Source organism: Bombus pyrosoma, linkage group LG6, assembly GCF_014825855.1.
Source record: "Bombus pyrosoma isolate SC7728 linkage group LG6, ASM1482585v1, whole genome shotgun sequence".
NCBI classification, from domain to species: domain Eukaryota; kingdom Metazoa; phylum Arthropoda; class Insecta; order Hymenoptera; family Apidae; genus Bombus; species Bombus pyrosoma.
In genome coordinates, this window is record NC_057775.1 from 8,386,884 (window position 1) to 8,407,875 (window position 20,992).

Sequence of the window (20,992 nt, forward strand, 5' to 3'; positions counted from 1 at the left end):
GCGCTCGTATAATTGTCCCTTATTTCTCGCGTTTATTTCAAATGTCTGTATCTCGTCGATTCATCTCACTTTCTCCTAGTCCGCTTGTCCGTGCCACTTCCCTTATCTCTGTATTTCTCGCTGTTTCCCTGCGTCTATCTTCGTTTCGCCGTTGTTCGACTCTATTTGGCTAGAACCGATAGTCGCCCTTTTTTCCACCGTTCTTTCTCCCTGGAGTCTGTGTACGCGTGACCATTTCCATCGAGAAGCGATTCCGTTAGCTCCACGCGCTTTGTGCTCGTTTTTTGGTCGTTAGAAAGAAGGAAGGCGAGCCGTGATCTCGTCCGCTGCGCTCGAATCGGCGATGATCGCGTGGAAACTCGACATTGAGAAGCATGTTTACGAGCGATTCGATGAGGTTCGTTTGGAGAACGTATTGAATCGATGATCAGAGAATATAAGAATGTTTCTTACCTCGTTCTCGGTTGGATTATATAGATACAATTTCGAGTGAAACGAGGTTACGATATGGAGCAGATGATACGACTATTCCAGTCCGAAAATAATGATACGACGTTAATGCGAGAAAATTTATTACGTTTCGTTTAACCACTCACAATTAGTCCAACTGTATCGTTAAATGTTAATGCTCGACTCCACGCTAATGCTATCTTAAACAACGGATAATTAACGATGCTATCCTGCTTATGTATAATTCATAACATTGCACGACACATTATGATCCGTAAGCTGTTTTTATGCTTCGATCGCGAATTATATGCGACCTATATGAAACGCGAAAAGAATATTTTTAAGCATCTCTGTATTTCATTTACGTATACCTCAGATAAATGTCATCGTATATTTTTTAAGTACTTACAAATACTTTTATATGTTTAAGTGGGAAAAATCGGAATTCTTAAATGCTTGGAAAAATCTGCAATTTTATTAAATTATTTGATTCTGATAAAAAGTGGATTGTACGATAGAGCAGGAAGCTATGATATTAAATTATTGCGATAGAAGCTCTAATTTCATTTCAACGATTACAATAGCCGACACCGTCAAAACTGACTAGAATAAAAGGTAGGTGGAAATATATGAGAGATTCGTCAGAATTGCTATGAAATATTGGATAAAATATAAAAATAAATGAAATAAATCATCGTGTACTCTGTGCCATTTGTTCCTGATCATTATAGACAAGGTTTTCGTATAGGTTTCTTACTTCCAAGGGGGAATAGAGATACATTTGGCAGAACGTTTAACTAGTTTTACGGATGACGATCACGTTACATAACGTAGCTCTGTCTGCTTTGTTTTCCAGAGCAACATTACGCGGCTGCCGATTCGAACAGTTCGACGCCCGCGAAGAGTTTCGTGGCCTGTAGAGTTTGCGGTGACAAAGCGAGCGGTTATCATTACGGCGTAACCAGCTGCGAGGGCTGCAAAGTGAGTATGACAACGTATCACGTTCATAATTGTGCTTTGGTCTTCCCGAAAGTTTGGACGTTTAAACGTTAAATAATTTGGAATTCTTTGATTGCGAAAGTCACGAAATTTGAGAATTCAGGAACTCGAGCGTTAAGAGTTTCGAGGATTTAAGAACACAAGGATTACAAATTTTGAGAATCTGAGAATTAAAAGATCTTGCAATTTGGAAATTTGGCAAACTTGAATATTCGAGAATTTGAATACTCGGGGATTTGAATATTTACATAGTTGGATATTTCGTAATTTGGGAACTTCTAAATTTTAAAGTTACAAAATCTCGTACTTGAACGTCAGAAAATTTCATACTTGAAAATTCGATGCTTGATAATTTGAAAGTCAACAAAATTTGAACACCAGGCGATTCTAAAATGTTAAAATTCGAGAACCGTAATGTCGGGGAAGAAATTCGCGTTAATTTTATCGATTCGCGATAACTATCGCACGGTGATATATTGCATCGTGTTCGAGAAGATACAACGCGAGAAATGCTCTTCGCGAAACTTCCTACACCGAGAAACATAATCGTATGCACTAAACTTTCCTCTATCGCCAAGTATAATTCGTATAAGATCGCCTTCGATGTATCGCTTCCTGTGGGAAAATTATCGCAGTTGTAAATATCATTTCTCCTCCTCGACGTGTCTGTACATTGCTAGTATCGACTACTTTCGATCGTTCTCCTTACCGTTCTATTCCTTTTTCTGCTATGTGTAACGCTTTTTCTCCTATTTTCATTTCTCGTTTATTCATCTCTCTCTTTTCCTCTCTCTCTCTCTCTCTTTCTCTTTCTGGCTAACCCATGCCTCGTTTTTCAATTACCACTTTCGCTTATTTTCTCTCTTTTTCCGCGAATCCTCCGTTTCGGAAGGGAAGGAACGCTCTCGTCCTATTGCCATCGACTTTCGAACGAACTGAGAGACCAAGAAATCGACACGAGGTAGCGAATTTATAGCTGACAAGATACGACGCCTATGATCGCTCGTATTTTATTGAACCTTACAAGGTGCGCACTTCTCGACGAAAGGTACTCTCGTTACATCGTGGATTCGAAGGCTCAGAATGGTCGATATCTTCGTGCTTCTCGCGAACACCGAGTTTCCCACTTGTCATCCTCACGTTCGAAGATTCGAACATTCGAGAATTTGAAAATTTGGAAATTAGACAATTTCATCGTCCTTCTTTCAAGTCCTTTAAAACACCGAGAAACGAAGAAGTTTTCTATGGGACAAGCCAATAACTTAACGCAAATACCTCTCCATAGGCAATCGTTGTAAAAAGGATATTCCAGTGTACCTATTCCATGAAAAACGATCGAAGACTGCGATCCACCGAGCAGCATTCGCAACGGGGCGTACCAATGTCGTTAAAAGCGTTGTCTCCTATGAGCCATAAATTGAGCATTGTCTAGGATCGTTATTAATCGCCCGCGTCATATATCTTCACTAACGTTTGAGTATAATTAACGTTGGCAAGATGGTCGATCGCGACTATCGAAGAGAAACGAATTGTCCCTGCATCGACGGTTTGCGAAAGAAGTCGATGATCGGCAACCCATCAGCCTCTATGGATCGTTAACGGCGCTCAAGGCGTGCCGATAATATTTCATTACGTTCGCGACAGTGCAATTCGCAATACGCGTTTTCCGCGGCGAAGTTCGTGTTCTACCGATTTTTATTTCTTCCTTCCTTCTTTCTTTAACCGCTTAAAGGATAACTATATAAACTAACTAAAGGATAAGGATACTGGGTACGTATATGTATACTCTTCCATTCAAAAGATATTGCCATGATCGATAGATGGTCCTTTTGTTGAGTTATTTACTTCAAAATATTTCAAATTCTATTAATGTAAGAATACAGGTTTCGGATCACAGTAACTTCATTCGAACATTATGGTTTTTGAGAGATTTTTGTCATTAGGTGGTATTGACAAAATCCCAATCACTTAGTTGTCAACCCAATATTCCTCGTCATAGTTTTATCGGTTGTGTAGAACGATGAGTCTAATTACTAGAAAAATTCTATTTATTCAACGTACATAGCTTTCGGTATGATAAGCGATAAATTAAACGATAGTGAAGCTTGACATCGTAAAAATATTCAGAGATATACGTATTGTCAACCGCGTCAATATCCGTTCGCCACGTGCGTTCCTCGAAAGAGTAGAAGTAACTATATTTTTCTAAAATTAATAAATTTGACCCTGAAGAAATTAGCAAGATATATTACGCGTGTCTTTTATTCGTTGAAAATGAAAAACGAAGGCGATTCGTTAAACAGGAAGGACAATAGGAAACATTTCCGTGCTATTACCGTGTCGTCGTTGTTATCGTACAGATAAAGTCTGGTATTTTGTGCGATTGTTCGCGAATTCTTATTATGCGGTCATTTTTACTGCGGCTGAAAAAGGTTTTCGAGCGTTAATTTCTTAAAGATTGTTTGCACGTTTTGCAAAACGTGTTAGAACGTATTTTGCGTAGCGAATGAAACACGCTAATGTCAGAATACGAGTATTTTGAAAATATTTAGAGTATCCGTGGGCTTTTTTTTTAGAGAGTGGTTTCCGATAGACACGACGTTTTAATTGATCAGATAATCAGCTAATAATAGAAGAAAGCTGTGGACGATCTTTAAGTGCTAATCAGTGTCAATGTCACTGGGTAATCAATAATTCCAAGGTTATTCTATACTTCCTGAGTAAGTATAGCTTTGCTTCTACTGTTCTATCTTTTACTAAGAATATTTGCATTTTGTAATTTTCTAATAACCATATTCTTACCTCGTACTTTTTATCTTTTCACTGTTCATCATTCTGACCATAATAAATCACGATTGATCTACAAACAATCAATTTAATTATTATTTGCAATTTATTTACTCGGCAAAGATAACATTGTAAAAAAATTACAGAAATCTGGTATTTTTCAAAATAGATATTATCTATTTAGTTTATAGTAATTTAAAATCAACTTTCAATCATTTAGAACACGCAGAATTTTTGTTTTCTCTACAAACACCATCACTTTCGCGAGATTTATAATACAAATTTAGTCGCTTCTAAAAATTATTATCATATTTGTATCCAAAAACGAAGCTTTCTCATGTAAACTGTATACTTTTGCAAAATTTATTCCAACGTTTCATCAACATTGCGGCTAGCTTCATTAGGGATGAAATGACACACTGATGCTGACTTCGTCGAAATATATTATACCTTCCAAATGGATATAGCTTACCAGGAAGCCTGAATGTTGATAAATGTATGATAGCAGACCGTGATACCCTACTAATTCAGTAATATATTTTCTCTAAAATTTGAAGTATCGAAAATATTTTCATTGATCTGACAGCTGAGCGCAAGAAAATTCCTATCAGCTTGAAGAATTTCGTTGCAATCTTCTGATGATATAATAAAGTAACGAAGAACTTAGAATGAACGACTTTAAAACTAATCATCTTTTCGTGCCTAAAATTTCTTACATTTGTGTCGTATGCTTTTCAACTTTTTGTAGAAAATAAATGGCAATAATTGGCGTCACATATATGACTAGATTGCAATGTTTGTGAGTATAATTTAAAAAATAGAACCCAGGTAGATAGTCGTTTTACTTACTAAATATTATAACGAATACTATGATTTGAATATTTGAAATATTTTTACGTTTTGCGTATATTCTGTGCCTTCAAACTTCCCATAAACGCATAAAAATGCACAGTTTAATGATGACATTTAAGATGTGAAATTTATAGTACGCTATATTTAACAGCTTGCCTGAGTCTCTGTCGGTTACACTGTGTGAAGGGTTAATGGTAAATCACAAAAGAATGTATCAAGTAGAAGGACGAGAAATTCCAACCTGTGTAACATGAACAAGTGTGTAATTTCATTCTAAATGCAAATTATCTAGAAACTTTGATCTCCTACCCCCAATTTAACGCCGAAAATGCAAACAAATCTGATCAGCTATAGTTATTCCGTGTATCGTTACCTTGTCGTTGCTTTTTTATCTTCGCCATTCTTTCACAATTCCTTCTCAACGAAATTCCATTGCAAACACGTAACCGTTGAAACGAATAAATTACATTTAATCGTCCTCCTAATAAAACCCCTGCCAGTAACAAAGTAAGAATACCACGAAGATATCAGTGATTATGTTAGCAGTAGGTAGCAGTCATGTCGTCATCGTATCTATCATTATAATACGTCATCCGCCTTTCATTCCTCCTCCATCATTTCCCCGACATCTAGAAATTTTATTCATAACTTTGTGAGATCTAGCCGAGTGGATTTGAATTTTCTAAAATATCAGCCTGTCAAATTTCCCATAAAGAATCGAAAATACCTACTTTCTATACGTGAAATCAGAGGTGCAGAAAATTTCGAGGATAAGGATATAATCGTTTTGTAAGTCGTCGGAAACACTGTACATTTATGGATCAGTATGTCTGTAAATTAATATTCGCTACCTTTCACATTCACATCTCTCTAATAATAATTTTAATCCACCGGTAATTACAATTCCACAGATGTAGACTCCTTTGACAATTAAATTACACGATGAAGTCTATTTTCATGATTAAACTTATGCCATGTGACCCATAAAAAACATCTCAAATTCGTTTAGAAAATGCGTGGGATCAATGTACGCCTGCATAAATACATTACTCGCGCATTTATTTCCCACGTACAAACGTTTCCATCGCAAAATTAAACCACGCCTACACATTGAAGAAAAATAAATCTCGATAGCCATGTAAATGTTTGAAACAGCCTGTATAACACGATGCTCGTTTTTTCGCCGATAGCTCCACCTTCCAGCGATATCGAACGATACGAAAATTCTTCCGGACGTTCATCGACGAATCTCTCTAGCACAGAGGGACACGGAGATGGAGAAAACGTATCGATTCGGAGAAATCGTTGGTTCGTTTCGTATCTCCCGGCGGAGCGTATTTTCTCGTGAGGAAGCGCACTCTCACGAGGCCCAGACTCGCGCGATGTGTACGTGCCTTAATCTTGCCGCGAGATGCACATCCGCCGGTACTCCTCTGCTCAGATTGAAACACGGAAGCCCTAAGGCCATGGTTAACGGTGAATTGGTACATTCTCGCGCTCCCACCGATACATGGACGAGCTGCACGAGCGCACATATGTGCGTACTGTGTACAGTATATGAACGTTTCTGGTCATGAGGATTAGGATAACTAGCGAGTTTGTATGTATGAAACGTATAAGCGTACATAATGCACAACTACATATATATATATATATATGAACATTTCTGATTAGAAGGATCAGGATATCTACTGAATTTGTATACATAAAACATATGTACGTACACAGTGCGCAAGTTTGTGTATCTGAACATTTCCGATCATTAGGATTAAGATATCTACTGGCTTTGTATACATGAAACGTGATAATCTAAATCGTGAGATAAATGATCAATAGGTTGGAATTTTGTATTTGTGTAAGAGAATACTTGGAGATACATGGTAAAGTTTTGAAGGAATTGTTCGCGAGAGTTATGGAAATGTTTTGTCTACGTATATTAAGTTAACGTTAGAACAATCGATTCATAGCATATATCGAAACACGTACGTTGTACTATACGTAATGAGAATGTATAGGTGGGTAAATGTAATTATGTTTCCATTTCAGTAACAGTCAACGTTAATTTTGTCACCGGTATTTGCATGTTTTTAGCAGTTATACAATTAAATGCAACCCGTCATTTTAACGAGCTTGGTAGTGAATTAATGGAGAATTACGTGCGTTGGTTTTCAGAATTCTCTGATATCAAAAGAATTGCAGCGAGCTGGCTGGGGATAGAAAAATTTCTACGAAATCTGGATCCCATTTGTAGAATCGTTTATAGAATAACGATAGAATCAAACAACGACAACTACACTGCTCAAAATAATTAGAGAGTTATCTACACCTCGGTATTTGACCTCGCTACTTCTATCCATACAGATGTCTGTCTTCCTTTTTAATGATTGCCTTCAAGACAATCTTCGTTTCATAATTATACAAATAACGTGTCAATTTATCGAGTCTATAAAACTTCCTCGTTTGTGTTTGCTTAGTTGGTTCAATAGAACCATCCATGATAACGAATCTTTAATTGGTTTGAATAGACAAAATCGATTGAAGCAGTGAGAGAAGCAGCGAATCGAATAAGGAGAAGAAAAATGTTTGATATAATCATATGCAATTAACGAGATCGTCGATTATAGTACGAATATACGAGTCCTTTATAATCCTCAGGTTCACGATCAGAGAAGAATTCTAAACACGCGTTTTTGATAATCCTCTAATGATTTTATGAATTAACTTCAATTTCAACCTATGAACAGAGATTTATAGGAACATGCAGACGCTTTCAATACGACGAAACCAATTTCCTGGCTGGAAACGAATACACGTTCGTTGCTCCACTCGCCTCTTGCTTTTTTGCTGTTTTCATCGTGTTACAATTTCGCGAATCACAGGAAAATGTACGGTGAGATCGAAAGTTGCGACATAAATTAAATATAAGCAGAAAATTGCGACAGTACATTCTATGCGAGAACAAACGTGCATTTAACGTAAAAACGTATTTTCGTTCTTATTAACATCCGTCGATGTTTCTAATGCAATGAGATACGAAGGAATATCGATTTTGCGAAATCTCTGTTGCATCATAATTACAACGAGAATCGACCTCGAGCTTGAATTCGTACATCGTTATTGTAATAATTTCATCGTTTAATACCGATAATAAATACGCAACGAAAATTAATTAATCGAATAGTCTAAAGCGCTTTGAATTTGCATGTAATACCAAGTTTCCAATTTGCAGCCCTGGTTAAACGAATTTCGCGGAGGTCAAATGGTCCTCTGCGTCCTGTCCGATTAAATTTAAGCCTTTCTACTAGCCAGGCGCGTTCGCCTCTTTTAAGTCTGATTTATTATGCATCGTTCCACTGACTCACTCGCCTCTATCGAAATTCTTCGTAGGATCAATCGATATGCCTAGCCTGAAATCAACACGTTAACACTTTATTGACCGTTCAGTGCACGTTTTATGTATATTTTATACACGTTCGAATATGTCTTCGACTTAATTGTATTTTTATATTTGACAGTATTTGTTTGTGAATTCTATTCGATTCGATGTACACGCGCAGAATTTCACCAATTTTATTGGAGAGAATTTTCAGGAATTTCCGCGATATCGATGTGTGATTTCGTGGAAAAAGAAGCTGGAAAATCTCCATAGAAAATAGAGAAGAGAATTCCATCGAACGAAAAAGGCCACTTCGAATCTTTTTTTCAGTTTTTGTAGATTTTCTGGCAATTTTTATCAATTTAGTTAGCATAGATACGGAACGTAATAAAAGTACAAAGGCCAAGCTGAAAAGATTTGTTCCGTGTTTATGAAATTGCTCGCGAAACTGTGTGCCTTTAGGAAATTCAATGAACTGTATAAAGAACTGGAATTTTTGGAAATTTAAATATACAAAAGTTTTCAAGATATACGAAATACAGCGTTCGTTAATAATATTTAGAGGAAATAAATCTCTATTGACGTATGATTTAATTTATATAATATAATAAATGAACCGTGGAATTAATTTTAACGAACACTTCTCCGAAATAATTTTTCACTTTCGCAAATGGGAAAGAAAGAGAGGAAGAGAATTATCGTCTGCTTGAATATTTATAGTTCAAAGACATATTATACATATTATCGTTTTTATCTCGCGCAGCTCGGTAAGCATAGTGTAAAATTATAAGCCAATGTTCAATGAGTCAACTTGTAAACAACCCGCAATGAGCCAATGTTTAATAAATCAACTCGCAATGGTAATGCGTCCATTTGGAAATTAACTGCTTCGTTACCGGAATAAAATACCTATTATTGTTTCCTAATGCGATGGAAAGTCTGATTCGATTTCGGCCGCGATTCGACCTCGCCGAAAATGGTGACGCGTTCAAAATATTAGCGTTCAAAAATTCCGTACGTCCGCGTATGTGAGCAAATATTATTATCGTACACGAATCTTGAAATAGATGAAAGACTATAGATCCTGGTTCGATCTTCTATAACTAGAATTTCGTTTACTTTATTACGTTCCACCTGTTTAATTTCGTTTGCAGTTAGTCTACTTTTGCTCTCAATGTCTCAAATATAAGTAACTTTCAAATATGTACCTCGCCTGTAAAGCTCGTCGGATTATAAATTTAATCTATTTTTAAATTCTACGCTATAAAACAAGAATAACGAACGTTTCTCTATTTATATGCGCATCACTGTAATTATACAGCTAACGCCAAATCCATCATCATCGAATATCCGATAATAAAAACAAACGTTACACCGTATATATTCATTTATTCAATCTGCAACGGAAGGTTTATTACTTGGCAGCTACGTTTCGACAATTTGCAAACTGATACACAATGAAACGTATCGATTCCAATAACGATCTGATATCAAATGCAAAATAGCATTATGGATTGTTGAGAACACAACTGTCCGCTTTCTATCCGATATTCGGTATATTGGCCGACGGATATGTATCGATGTCGGTGCAACGCATCGTTACGAGCCGGTTTCATTAATTAATATCATCGTTAATAGACCAATAAATCGATACGTTCGATGGTAAAACGAACAGACGGCTCGAGCACGCCTACGAGTCTCTTCCATTATTTCGTTGCTTCGTTACTCTGATGCACTGTCGGAGTGGCAAGCTTAGAGGACCCTTCAACCGATGTCACTTATCGTTTCTGTTGTTTTTCTCGTTTCCCTGCCCTCCTTCTCATTTTTCTATTATTTTATTGCGGATATGTGTGTGTATATATATATTGTTTTATTTGATTTGATTTTAAGTGTGTTTTTATTGTTTCGATATCAGTAGAGAGAAATACATAACTGTAGAGTAAATAGATGGAGAACGATATTTTTATTAAATTAGTTCTCAAAACACTTTTGAAAAATGAAACATCGTTCTGAGATTTTTTTACGGAATCGGTGAAGTAATTGATTAGAGTCCGAGAATTGTTACGTGGCTCGTAAAACTGTTCGGTATTTATTAATACTTCGAGTACTTTAACGATTTATTAACTAATTAGACGAATTTACAAAAACCTTTACCTCTGTAACATCTTCGATTCTAATTAAATTCTCGTACATTAATACTTGACTGGATTCTGAAACAGCTTCGAGATCGCACACTCCAATCGCTCCTGCTGGTTCAGTTGAAATAAATAAATAAAACTAAGCGACGTTTGATACGGTACACGACTGTGCCAATGCGAATAAATGATTGCACCTGTCGCGCTATTTCGAACGTTACGAATGATAATATCAGTTTTCTATTTTTGCGATAGTTTGCGTTTGCACGATATAGCATAGACTTTGGTATTTTTCTTCTCCTTCTCCATTTTATTCCGTTGAATATGAATATTTTTGAACGTCGTTGAATATATTAAACTTTTCACGGTGTAACCTGAAAAGAAAGGCACTAAAATATAGCGTACCGTAAATTTCACATCTTAAGTATCATCGGTATTTATAATACGTGTATTTGTTATTTATAGAGTAAGAAATACGAACGATATTAGCATTTTTGCTTTTGTAAATTCATACAGAAAATTCCAGTTATGGAGAGTTAAATATACGTTATTCGCCAATTAAAGTTACAAATTACTGTACTAATTAGAATAAATTTTCGAATTATACAGCTAAGAGATTGAATTTAATAAACGAACGAAATAAATGAAAAAATTTAAATAACTGAAAAATTTTAAAAATTCTCTCCGCTAATTATTTTTACCCTCGTCTCCCACGTGTTTTATATGCTCCCGTTGAATATTTAAAAATGTCGAGTTCGTTCTGGATAAACCCTGCAGCTTGAAATGCCTGCCTCCTGTCCTTCCTTTCCCAAGCTTCTCTAACTAATAATAGGTTCGACTACGTAATTTTATCACCTTCAACCGTTGGGCAACTTTTCCAGGATGAAGTAACCCTTTGAACACGCCGGTTTTTATTGAAGAAAACAACTTTCCGTGTAGTACGTGTAGCGCGTTTTAAAATAACAGTGGAGGTGAGATTGGGACATCGCGATGGAGCGCGCTGGCGAAAAGGGGGATGAAATCGGCGATTAATAATTCAACGAACAAGCAAAAAATAAATCTTGATGGCGATAAAATTGTCGCGCCGAAAATAACCGCGGGAATTTATACATTTGGATCGATAGAGAGCAATTTTACACAATTAAATTACTTCAGAATTTAAACAATTCGATATCAGATGCGCCTATATCGTTTCAACGATCGAGATATAAGACACAAAGAAAATCAATTTTACATAAATTAAGTAGTATAGACACCCTTTTAAATCCTCCTGCGGGATTCAAATCCCTTTCTGGCTTATTAACGATGATTGATTAATATAACGCACACGTTTAGAATGTTACGTTGATGTTAGAAATAAAATAAATCAGTAAATTGAGGAACGGAATTTTCTTAACGAGTCTCCAGTTTCAACAAAAGTTTTCCTTTTCATTTTCCAAAGATTTTTTACATATTTGAGGGCTCTGCGTATTTTTCATGTTTTGATAAAATTGAAATGTCCTGCGCCCTTCGCAACGCTTTAAAAACAGGCTAATTCATTTGCGTTAAATGTTCGAACGAATAAAAGAACGATGTTTATCAAACATTTAAACTCGATATTACAGTAGCAACAGAGAAAACAAGGTTTAATTTAAAATGAAAATGCAGTTGGTTAAGGGTGAAGGTGGATTAAAGCGGTTGAAAGTAAAAGCGAGTCCTACTGTATTTCATTAAAACGTTCACCTTAAAAAACCTACGATATAAGCATAAAATATGCGACAGCTTATAAATCTATCGGCATGCAATTACACGCGTAACCAACATGCATACATTCATGCTTAAACCAAAGACAAACACGGCTCGATAACCGATCCAATCGAATCAACTTTTCAACCACTCAACCCGCCTATCAGTTTCAATACGATTTTCATTGAATCTGTCGGTTATATCCGGGAAACGTGGCCGTCAACTTATCGAATTAATTCCCACGAAATAAATTACCTCGATCTATTCGCTTCGGTTCAACTTTCATTTCCGAGTGCCGAGCCGCGTCGTCGAACAACCAAACTAAATGACTGCTACTCGCGCGCCAGCCAAATCACCCTCCCATCTACAGCAACAGCTTAACACTTTCGTTTCTAAATTACATAGACACGCGTACAAGGCACGAACATTCGTTCGTAGCTTTTACGTGACTCATTTCCCATGGCAAATAAACGATTTGTACAAAGATTTTGATATCTAGAAATTTACGAGCAACGAACGCGAGATTAGCGTAGAACCTGATCTATCGACAGAAGAATATGAATTAGCCTGTCATTCGAATCGTTCGCTGTTAAAAAATATCGGATTCCAGGAAAATTACCGGCAAAACGCTTTCAAATCGATTCTTTCATCGGCGTTGCAACGTTTTAAAAGGCGGCTTTTATTAATTATCTGGCGTTAACCTCCACCCCCGATCCTCGATTGGTCTCTTTTGTAATCGCGATAAAGAGGCACCGAGTCGCTGGGTATACTCCGCACCGTCGTACGACGACGAAACTCCTCAGCCGTTTCTACACGAAGCGCATTAATCATAATACGTCGCTTATTAAACGAACCGTCCCGTTTGCCGCGACGCGGCAACGAGGTCAACCCCGACTCACACCGGAACACAGCCCTGACCGACCCTCGGTTAATTTCGAGCCAAGCCGAGCGTGCGTGCGTGTGCACGCGCGTGTCATGTCCGGTATATTACGTTCCGTGTGCACACCGGTTACAATTAAGTCGGTCTAGAAACGTTGAGCGGCTAACAGACCCGCAGATGGTTCAATTTTTCAAATTTTATGGAATATGGAAAATTCGACAGGACTTGGAAAGAACTTAGGCAGGAATTTGCCTCTCGCAGACTTCTGTTTAATGTTTTGTTTTCCCCTCAGATGCTTCTTTTTCATAACAAAAAAATAATCTACGATTCTTATATCACTGACGTAGAAGACATATTTTTCATGAGAAAATACACCAAAAGTAGGTTTCGTAGAATTTAGTTATCTACGTACGATGATGTAGACGAAGAGACGTACGAATTTTCCGGTGGCGTTTTTCAAAATTTCACAGATATATTTGTTGATAGAAAAATATGACATTAACACGACGTTGCACGCGCGAACGAGAATAACGGGATTTTAGTAATTTAACGAGATTTAAAAGCTTTCAATGGTACAAAAGTGACGGAAATATTAAAAGCTTGGAAAGCTTGAAACACGAAGTTCGAAGACTTTAACACGATTTTTAATGGTTAGCAACTTTCGAAGAATTGACTTTGAAAGACTTCGAGGAAGATTTGAAAAGCGAGGGCTTTCGGTTTGAAGATTCGAACATCTTCATGGACTTGGTTCATCCAAAACGTTTGAAAGATTGAACGTTTTCAACGATTCCAAAAATTTGCAAAATTGCAAGAGCGTGAAACATTCAGAAGCTGTGAAAACTTTAGGGGACGTGGAAAATTTGATAAGCCTGAAGCGTTTGAAAGATTCGCGGAGCTTAAACGTTGTAAAGATAAAATATTCATCCGATATAAAATTTTCTAAATTAAAATTTCTCAACGATACGAACGAAATTTAAGCCTTCGAAAATTGTCATAAAACTAAAATACTTTTTTTTTTTAAATATGTATCGCACGTGATAATACTATTGACTTTTTAAATGTTTCAATTTAAGTTAAACTGGGATTCAGGAAATTATCGGTTTTTTAAATTTCATATTTATAAATGATACTTTCAAAATACCTCGACATCGATATGGTTTTCAACCAAAAGCATTGCATCCACGAACAACTAAAATCCTTTCTTTGCTTTTGCCAATATTTCCAGAAAATGGGAAGAAAATCTCATTTACAATCACGTCACAATCGCTTCTCACTTGCTCGATACGAAATATGTAAGCACTTTACAGGCGGCTCACGATTCGCGTTTCCGCTTCTTCTCGCGTTCCTTTCCATGAAAACAACGTTTTTCAGCTTTTTCGAACTGGTCACAAAAAAGAACGATGTCTCGAGACTGACTGTCCAGCGTCGACATTCTTCCCATGTTCGACCAAGATGAAAAATAAAATTGAATTATGCATCGCTCCGTTCAAATAGAGAAATACCTTATCGAAGAGAAAAAGAGTCTCGCAGGCAAATAATTCAGCATCAGCTGGCACCGATTTGAAAATTCTTGCGATTGATACTCGACGACGGGACGTTTCCTTTCGAAGAAGATTCTCCCATTCTTTTTCCCAAAAATATCTTCTGCAACCCCGTTAAGAAGATATTTTATCGTACTTTATATCTTTCGAACAATCCATTTCTTTTTCTGCGCTTGCTTACAACATATAATTTCCATACAATTTACGCGTATGTTCAGAATTTCAATGATCGAATTTCCCAAAAATACGACAAAATTATTTGATCCTTCATTTAACTTCCAACGATGTTACGACGATTTGAAAGACGTAACTATCAGTAACGGAGGACGATCAAAAGTATGTGTTTAAGCGCTATATTTCTTGAAAACTGAATTTATAAAATATTTTCTCTGATATTTCGAGATCTACTTGACCAGTTGATTCGAAATTTTGCGCCCACCTTCAGCGCGTGTATTCACATTTCTATTTATTTTACTATCCGCTATTTAACGTAACAGAAATTGGTTGAGAAATTCATACGAAATGTTCGACAAATTGATTCGCGATACTTCATTTACAAAAAAAGGAAAGTAATTATGTGATATTGTGTAACGAGGAAATTGGTTTTCGAAAGATAAATTATTCTTTGAGATTTGTAGATTCACTGGTCGGTGAAAATTCTACTATTTAAAAGATAGAAAAGTAAATCTAGCTGCTTCCGTTATTTTTTTCACAACACGAGGATATTTTTAGAAATGAAGCTTTACGCGAATCGAAACGGTAGATATCTCTTTGAAATTTCATGAATATTCCAACTCTTTCGGATGGAATTTCACAAATTTTACGACTCTATTAACATTTTCTATCTAGTAAAAGTACAAATAGGTATAAATTATCGGACAATTCGTAACGAAAGAAATACGTCATAGTCTGGTGTAATATCCCGACACGATATAGTAATCCTATCTCTGTCATCCTGCGTCATGAATCTACAAAATGAATTAATTCCCAACAATTAATTCTCGCAGAGTTAACGATCACGTTTCGATTCCACAAAACTAAACTCTAAGCTGATATCAGTTCTCTTCGTTAGTCCGTATCTTTCCATTTTTTCAACGTTATTTCTCATTTTTCCCATCGTTTGAAACGCGTGCTCTCCTTCACAAGGATACGAAATTCGTTATCTTAGCAATCCGTCAGCAGAGAACACTCGCGATAATTCAAATCCTATGCAACCGGATAGTAATCGACTGGGAAATGAAAAGCAAAGGCTGAATCTGCAGGACGACCTCGGCTTAAAATTAATTACGCGAGATTCGCTCGCTATAACCGGAGTTCCTATCCAACTACAGGATATCAGCCTTGTCGGGCCTCGTAATGCCTTTACACGTGCACGGCCATAGAATTAGGAAGTCTACAGGATCTCTCGTTGATCTGTTCCACTTTCTCCGTGAAAAGGAATTCGATAATTCTTCGACGCGCGGAAACATTTGAAAATTCTCCGATTGTTGATAGTCGACATCGTACATAAACGCTTGTACGTGGTTTGTTAGCATAGATAATGGCTGAACCGTAACAGATAAGAGAAATTGTAAGAACAGATATCTTGGTAAATGGCGTTGCAGCTCCATGGTATGGTTTTCATGTATTGCAGATATTGTACTTTCATCGACGATGAATTTGCGCGTGGATATTAGCATTTGAAGTTTTAGAAGAAACTGATCAGGGGAAAATGGCTTGTAAGAAATATTTTTTAAAAGAGGGAATCGAAAAATACGATAGACTTTATGAAATATTAGTTAAAAATATGAAATCTTTTTGTAGAAGAAAAGATAGACTTTAGAAACGATATATTGGAAACGTATATGATTAATACGTTGATATTAAAGATTTATTTGATCATAAGAATGAAGAATATGAAATTCGTAATTACTACTACGAATTACGTGAATTATTGCCAAGTATTTGTATTTCATCATAATGTTGAATCGATCGATTTATAGGATTAATGTTACCACACGTAACGAACAAATACACTCCGATGTTGATAAATTATTCAATATTTTCCAAAATATCAGCAACATGCGCATACATTATGCACACGTATGCATATGGGATTTAGTAACTACCTAATTTCTCTCGTATAAATCGATTTATCCTTACAATTATGGCTGTTTGTTTTCAATCGCTATTGTGTGGTACTTTGATTTCTTCGTAATTTTCTAATTAAAAATACACTTTGTCGAAAAGAAGCAATGTTTCCGGATTCTTTTAAACGGCAATATATATTTCTCTCGTATAAATCGATTTTTCCTTACAATTATGGCTGTTTGTTTTCAGTCGCTACTGTGTGGTACTTTGATTTCTTCGTAATTTTCTAATTAAAAATACACTTTGTCGAAAAGAAGTAAAGTTTCCGGATTCTTTTAAACGGCTTTTAAAGTATATATTTAGAAAAAATAAGAACAGTGTCACAGGTGTTACAAAAGTAACAAGTTGTGTGTATGGTTTCAGACTAAAAAGCGTGCTTGTTCTTGGAGAAATTAGCACACCATAAATTCACGTTATATTTCCGTGTTGCGACCATTCGGACGCTTTATTTGCCAAGCGTTTACATAAAGGCGATAAACGGATCGATTCTCGTAAATCAATGAGGGACGTCGAGCTGTAGAAGCGGTGGCCGGTAATGGTTGTACGGGACTATCTTGCCGTTTTAGAAAGCTCGTTTTTTCCCCTATCGTTTTTCTCCGCGAACGACATTTTTACGATCCCTAAATCCAGCCTGAGACCTGAGAGAATTAATCGGCGATTGTGCCAGTATTCGGTATCCTTGAAAGCTAGATCGATTCCGCCCCCTAAGCTACGGCTCTCAGACTTTTCCCGGTCGCACTGCACCAGCAAACTTTCTCTCCAGATTATCGAATATCCTTCTAACAATCATTTTTACCTATAAACGATGAAATTTTCTTGGAAACTTAACAATTAGGAAAAGTTTGTCGTTAGAGCGTTTCAAATGTATATCTACGTATATAGAATTTATGAACACAGATCAGGCTATTTAAGTCCTGTTGACGATCATAATGTTAGTTGAGTTGAAAGGTCCATGAAATTTGTATTGAAAATTTTGCAGAGAGACGATTTAAGTTCGATCGATGTTGATCGTTGTTTAACTCTACCAGAATTATCAGACAAATGTCACATACTTTAACTCTTGTAACTTGCAGAAGGAGAAACTGTAGGAAAGCTACTTTCTCTCTGGTTTTCATGATTTTTAGATATGCCATAGAGATCAACGTTTTTCGAACAAAGTTCTCCTCTATGTACGTGTAACAAGGATTGACAAATCAAACACAAACACAATACAACGACGATATTCACTTTTAACTGAGCTATAACACACATTTCGTACAGTCCGGTATATGCGTTTGTGCACAGCGCTTGAAGCTCGTCCAGCCCTTGTTTATTATTACTATAAACAAAAGATAGCCGGTCGACGAACAATACGTTCGGTTACACGTGGATACGGGAAAAAGCTGTTCGAAAAAACGTTCATCCCTGCAACATATCCAAAAATCATGGAAATCGGAAAGGAAGTGGCTTTTTTACAGTTTCAGCATAAAAAAAAAAAAGAAGAAAGACAATGGTAGTAGAAATTAAATAAACAGCAAACGTATCGATAGCAGGTTCCAACAATAAACCGAGAAAAATATCTGTAGAATTGGAAAGTAATCTGAAAGAATTTCCCAAGTGGCCTTGTCTTATTTTTATATTATTTCGCATCGTGTGACACAGCATCCGTTCAAAACGAATAGGATTTACCAACAACGTATAGCTCGAGACAGAGGAATCACGAACGTTCAATTTTCAACGGGCCAGTTCGACCATAACGTTTGTCGGATTTGTCGAAGCAATATCGCGCGATGAAAAGGGATTTCTCTTTCCCTGGGAAGACGATGGAGAAGCGACAGAGGCAAAAGAGACCGACGAATCGAGGCTATTCGACGCTCGAACAGTCTTTGATGTGACCCCGTAATCGCTTTGAACTTTCCACCGTGTCTCGGCGCGTTAATATTTGTCAGCAATTTCTTTTTTTCCTTCTCGATTATGCTCGAACACGATTACCGGTTAGTATCGATGATAGACCGTTCAAATCATCGAGTCGGACACTTATTACGCGATCGTCTGAAAAGAGAAAGCAATCGCGATGGAAGGGATTAAACAATATAGAAAAAGACGTGAATTGTAAAGTTCTTATTAAGCGGGTTGAACGATCTTGTAAACATACGTAGCTGACGATGATGACAGGAGCAAAGATATTGTTAGTCGAGAGCTTCGCATCGTTTATCCTTGAAATCTTTAATGTTAATTTATATTTCGTTTTAATAAATTTTTGCATAGAAGAGAAAGAGAATTTCTTTGAGGTAACTTTGAAAATTATCAAGCGTCTTATCGATAATCTACATCGATCGATTGACTGACATCGGAAAAACTGTTATTAACGTGTTATTCGAGTAAAGCACATGGACACAAGAGAATGGAAAAGTGTCAAGGATTCGTAAGACGAATGCTGCTTTTCTTAAAACCTTGGGAAAGATTGATAAAAGAATCGTATATTTAAAGACAATTAATCAGGATGTAGATTCCAAACGCTAAAATGACTATATTTCTTTTAGTAAGCAGCGTACTAATTGAATTAGCGAAATTTATGAAGATTTACATTCGGTGATAAATTTTAACGCCAAATACAGAATTTTAATGTCGTTCCTTGAATGCAAATTCTTATTTCTTATAGTCTTCCTTTTCTTCTTCTTGAGGTAGCAACAATGCACGTGAAAGTATGATTGCTCGTACTACCATTGCCCATAAATAATAATTCGCTAAATGTCAGTTCTTTTTTCTTTTCAGGGCTTCTTTAGAAGAAGCATTCAAAAGCAAATAGAATACAGGTGCCTGAAGGACGGCAATTGTTTGGTCATCAGAATAAGTCGGAATCGCTGCCAATACTGCAGATTCAAGAAGTGCCTAGCTGTCGGCATGTCCAGGGATTGTAAGTAATCACTTGCGTAAGCACTTTTCGTTAACTCACTAATAATATCGATAGGATATCGTAGAAAAGGAATCTTTGAAACGTTTTAAAAGATACAATTCCATTCTTTCAATCATACTTCTCGTACCAAATTTTATACAATTATATCTTTTTCATGTCTCCATAGCAATTATTATACTTGTTTGTCTTTGTTTCGCGCGGAAACGTATCGATAAAGATGCACGATCAACGATAACATACGGCGGTAAGTATAATAACTGGCGGCAAAACACGATCTCGGTGAAATGATTGTCGATGAAATGATTATCGGTGATTCGAAGGTAATCCTACTGAAATAGCCATTCATGAGCCAATTATAATCTCTTTTCTTTAATAAAAATAAATTACTATCCCTTTCAAACGTTTCTCTTTTGCCCAAGTAATAATTTTTAATTACTTAAGCAGGTTAAACATGTCAATGATGGGAAATATCCAAGCACTCTAGTTCCTTTGCCGCAAAAGTTGCTCGAATTTATTTGCAACTTAGCGCGACTCTTTATATACCCGGTGGCAATAGCTAGCGTGTCTTTCAGTTTCCGGAAATTCCGGCATCCGTCGAGTAGCGACAGAGAGTAAAGCAAACTGAAACGAAGTTGCCTACATAATTAAACGTCAAAGTTCCATCGTGCAATATGCGGTGGTGTATAATAGGAAACCGTCGGAGCTTTCCGAGCTAGCATTGTCGGCGAAATCGTAATAAGCCTCTGCTAGTCTTGTGATCCGCTTAAGAAGCGGATGTAACCGGGGTAAAGCTGGCCCGAAAGCTCTGCACCCTCTGTTGTTCGGAGTAATTCTCTCGAGTACCGTATAAAATACTAATCTTTCGTAAATACGCTCATTTTCGAGACAGGATGCTAGGATGAGTAGTGTAGCATGCGTAGGACGTCGAAATATTATTAGATCGGTACATACGCTTATAGCTTTTTTCACATAAAGCTGCGACTGTACGCACAGTTACCTCGAGCGATCTATTTATCTTCGAAATAATTTACATCTAATTCCGTAGACTCACTGCTTCGTAATTTCATTACAGTAGATTCCACGAAACATCATATTAATCGACGTAAATTTCATATAATTCTACATTTCTATAATCTCGTCATAATGACTTCTTCCAAGGATCATGTATTTCATCGAAATAATTTTCATATAATTCTGTAAACTTCCCTCTATAATCTCGTC

General features: G+C 36.6%; 1 protein-coding gene across 4 annotated transcripts in view; it reads left to right on the top strand.

Annotated features, from left to right (window-relative positions):
• LOC122568631 (ecdysone-induced protein 78C) overlaps positions 1-20,992 on the top strand; it is a 132,238-nt gene that overhangs the window by 105,991 nt on the left and 5,255 nt on the right. For all 4 annotated transcript variants that reach the window (XM_043728576.1, XM_043728574.1, XM_043728575.1 and 1 more), the window contains 2 exons: positions 1,307-1,431; positions 19,630-19,771. In XM_043728576.1, coding sequence (XP_043584511.1) covers positions 1,307-1,431; positions 19,630-19,771 — 267 coding nt within the window. The remainder of the gene's footprint in view (positions 1-1,306; positions 1,432-19,629; positions 19,772-20,992) is intronic.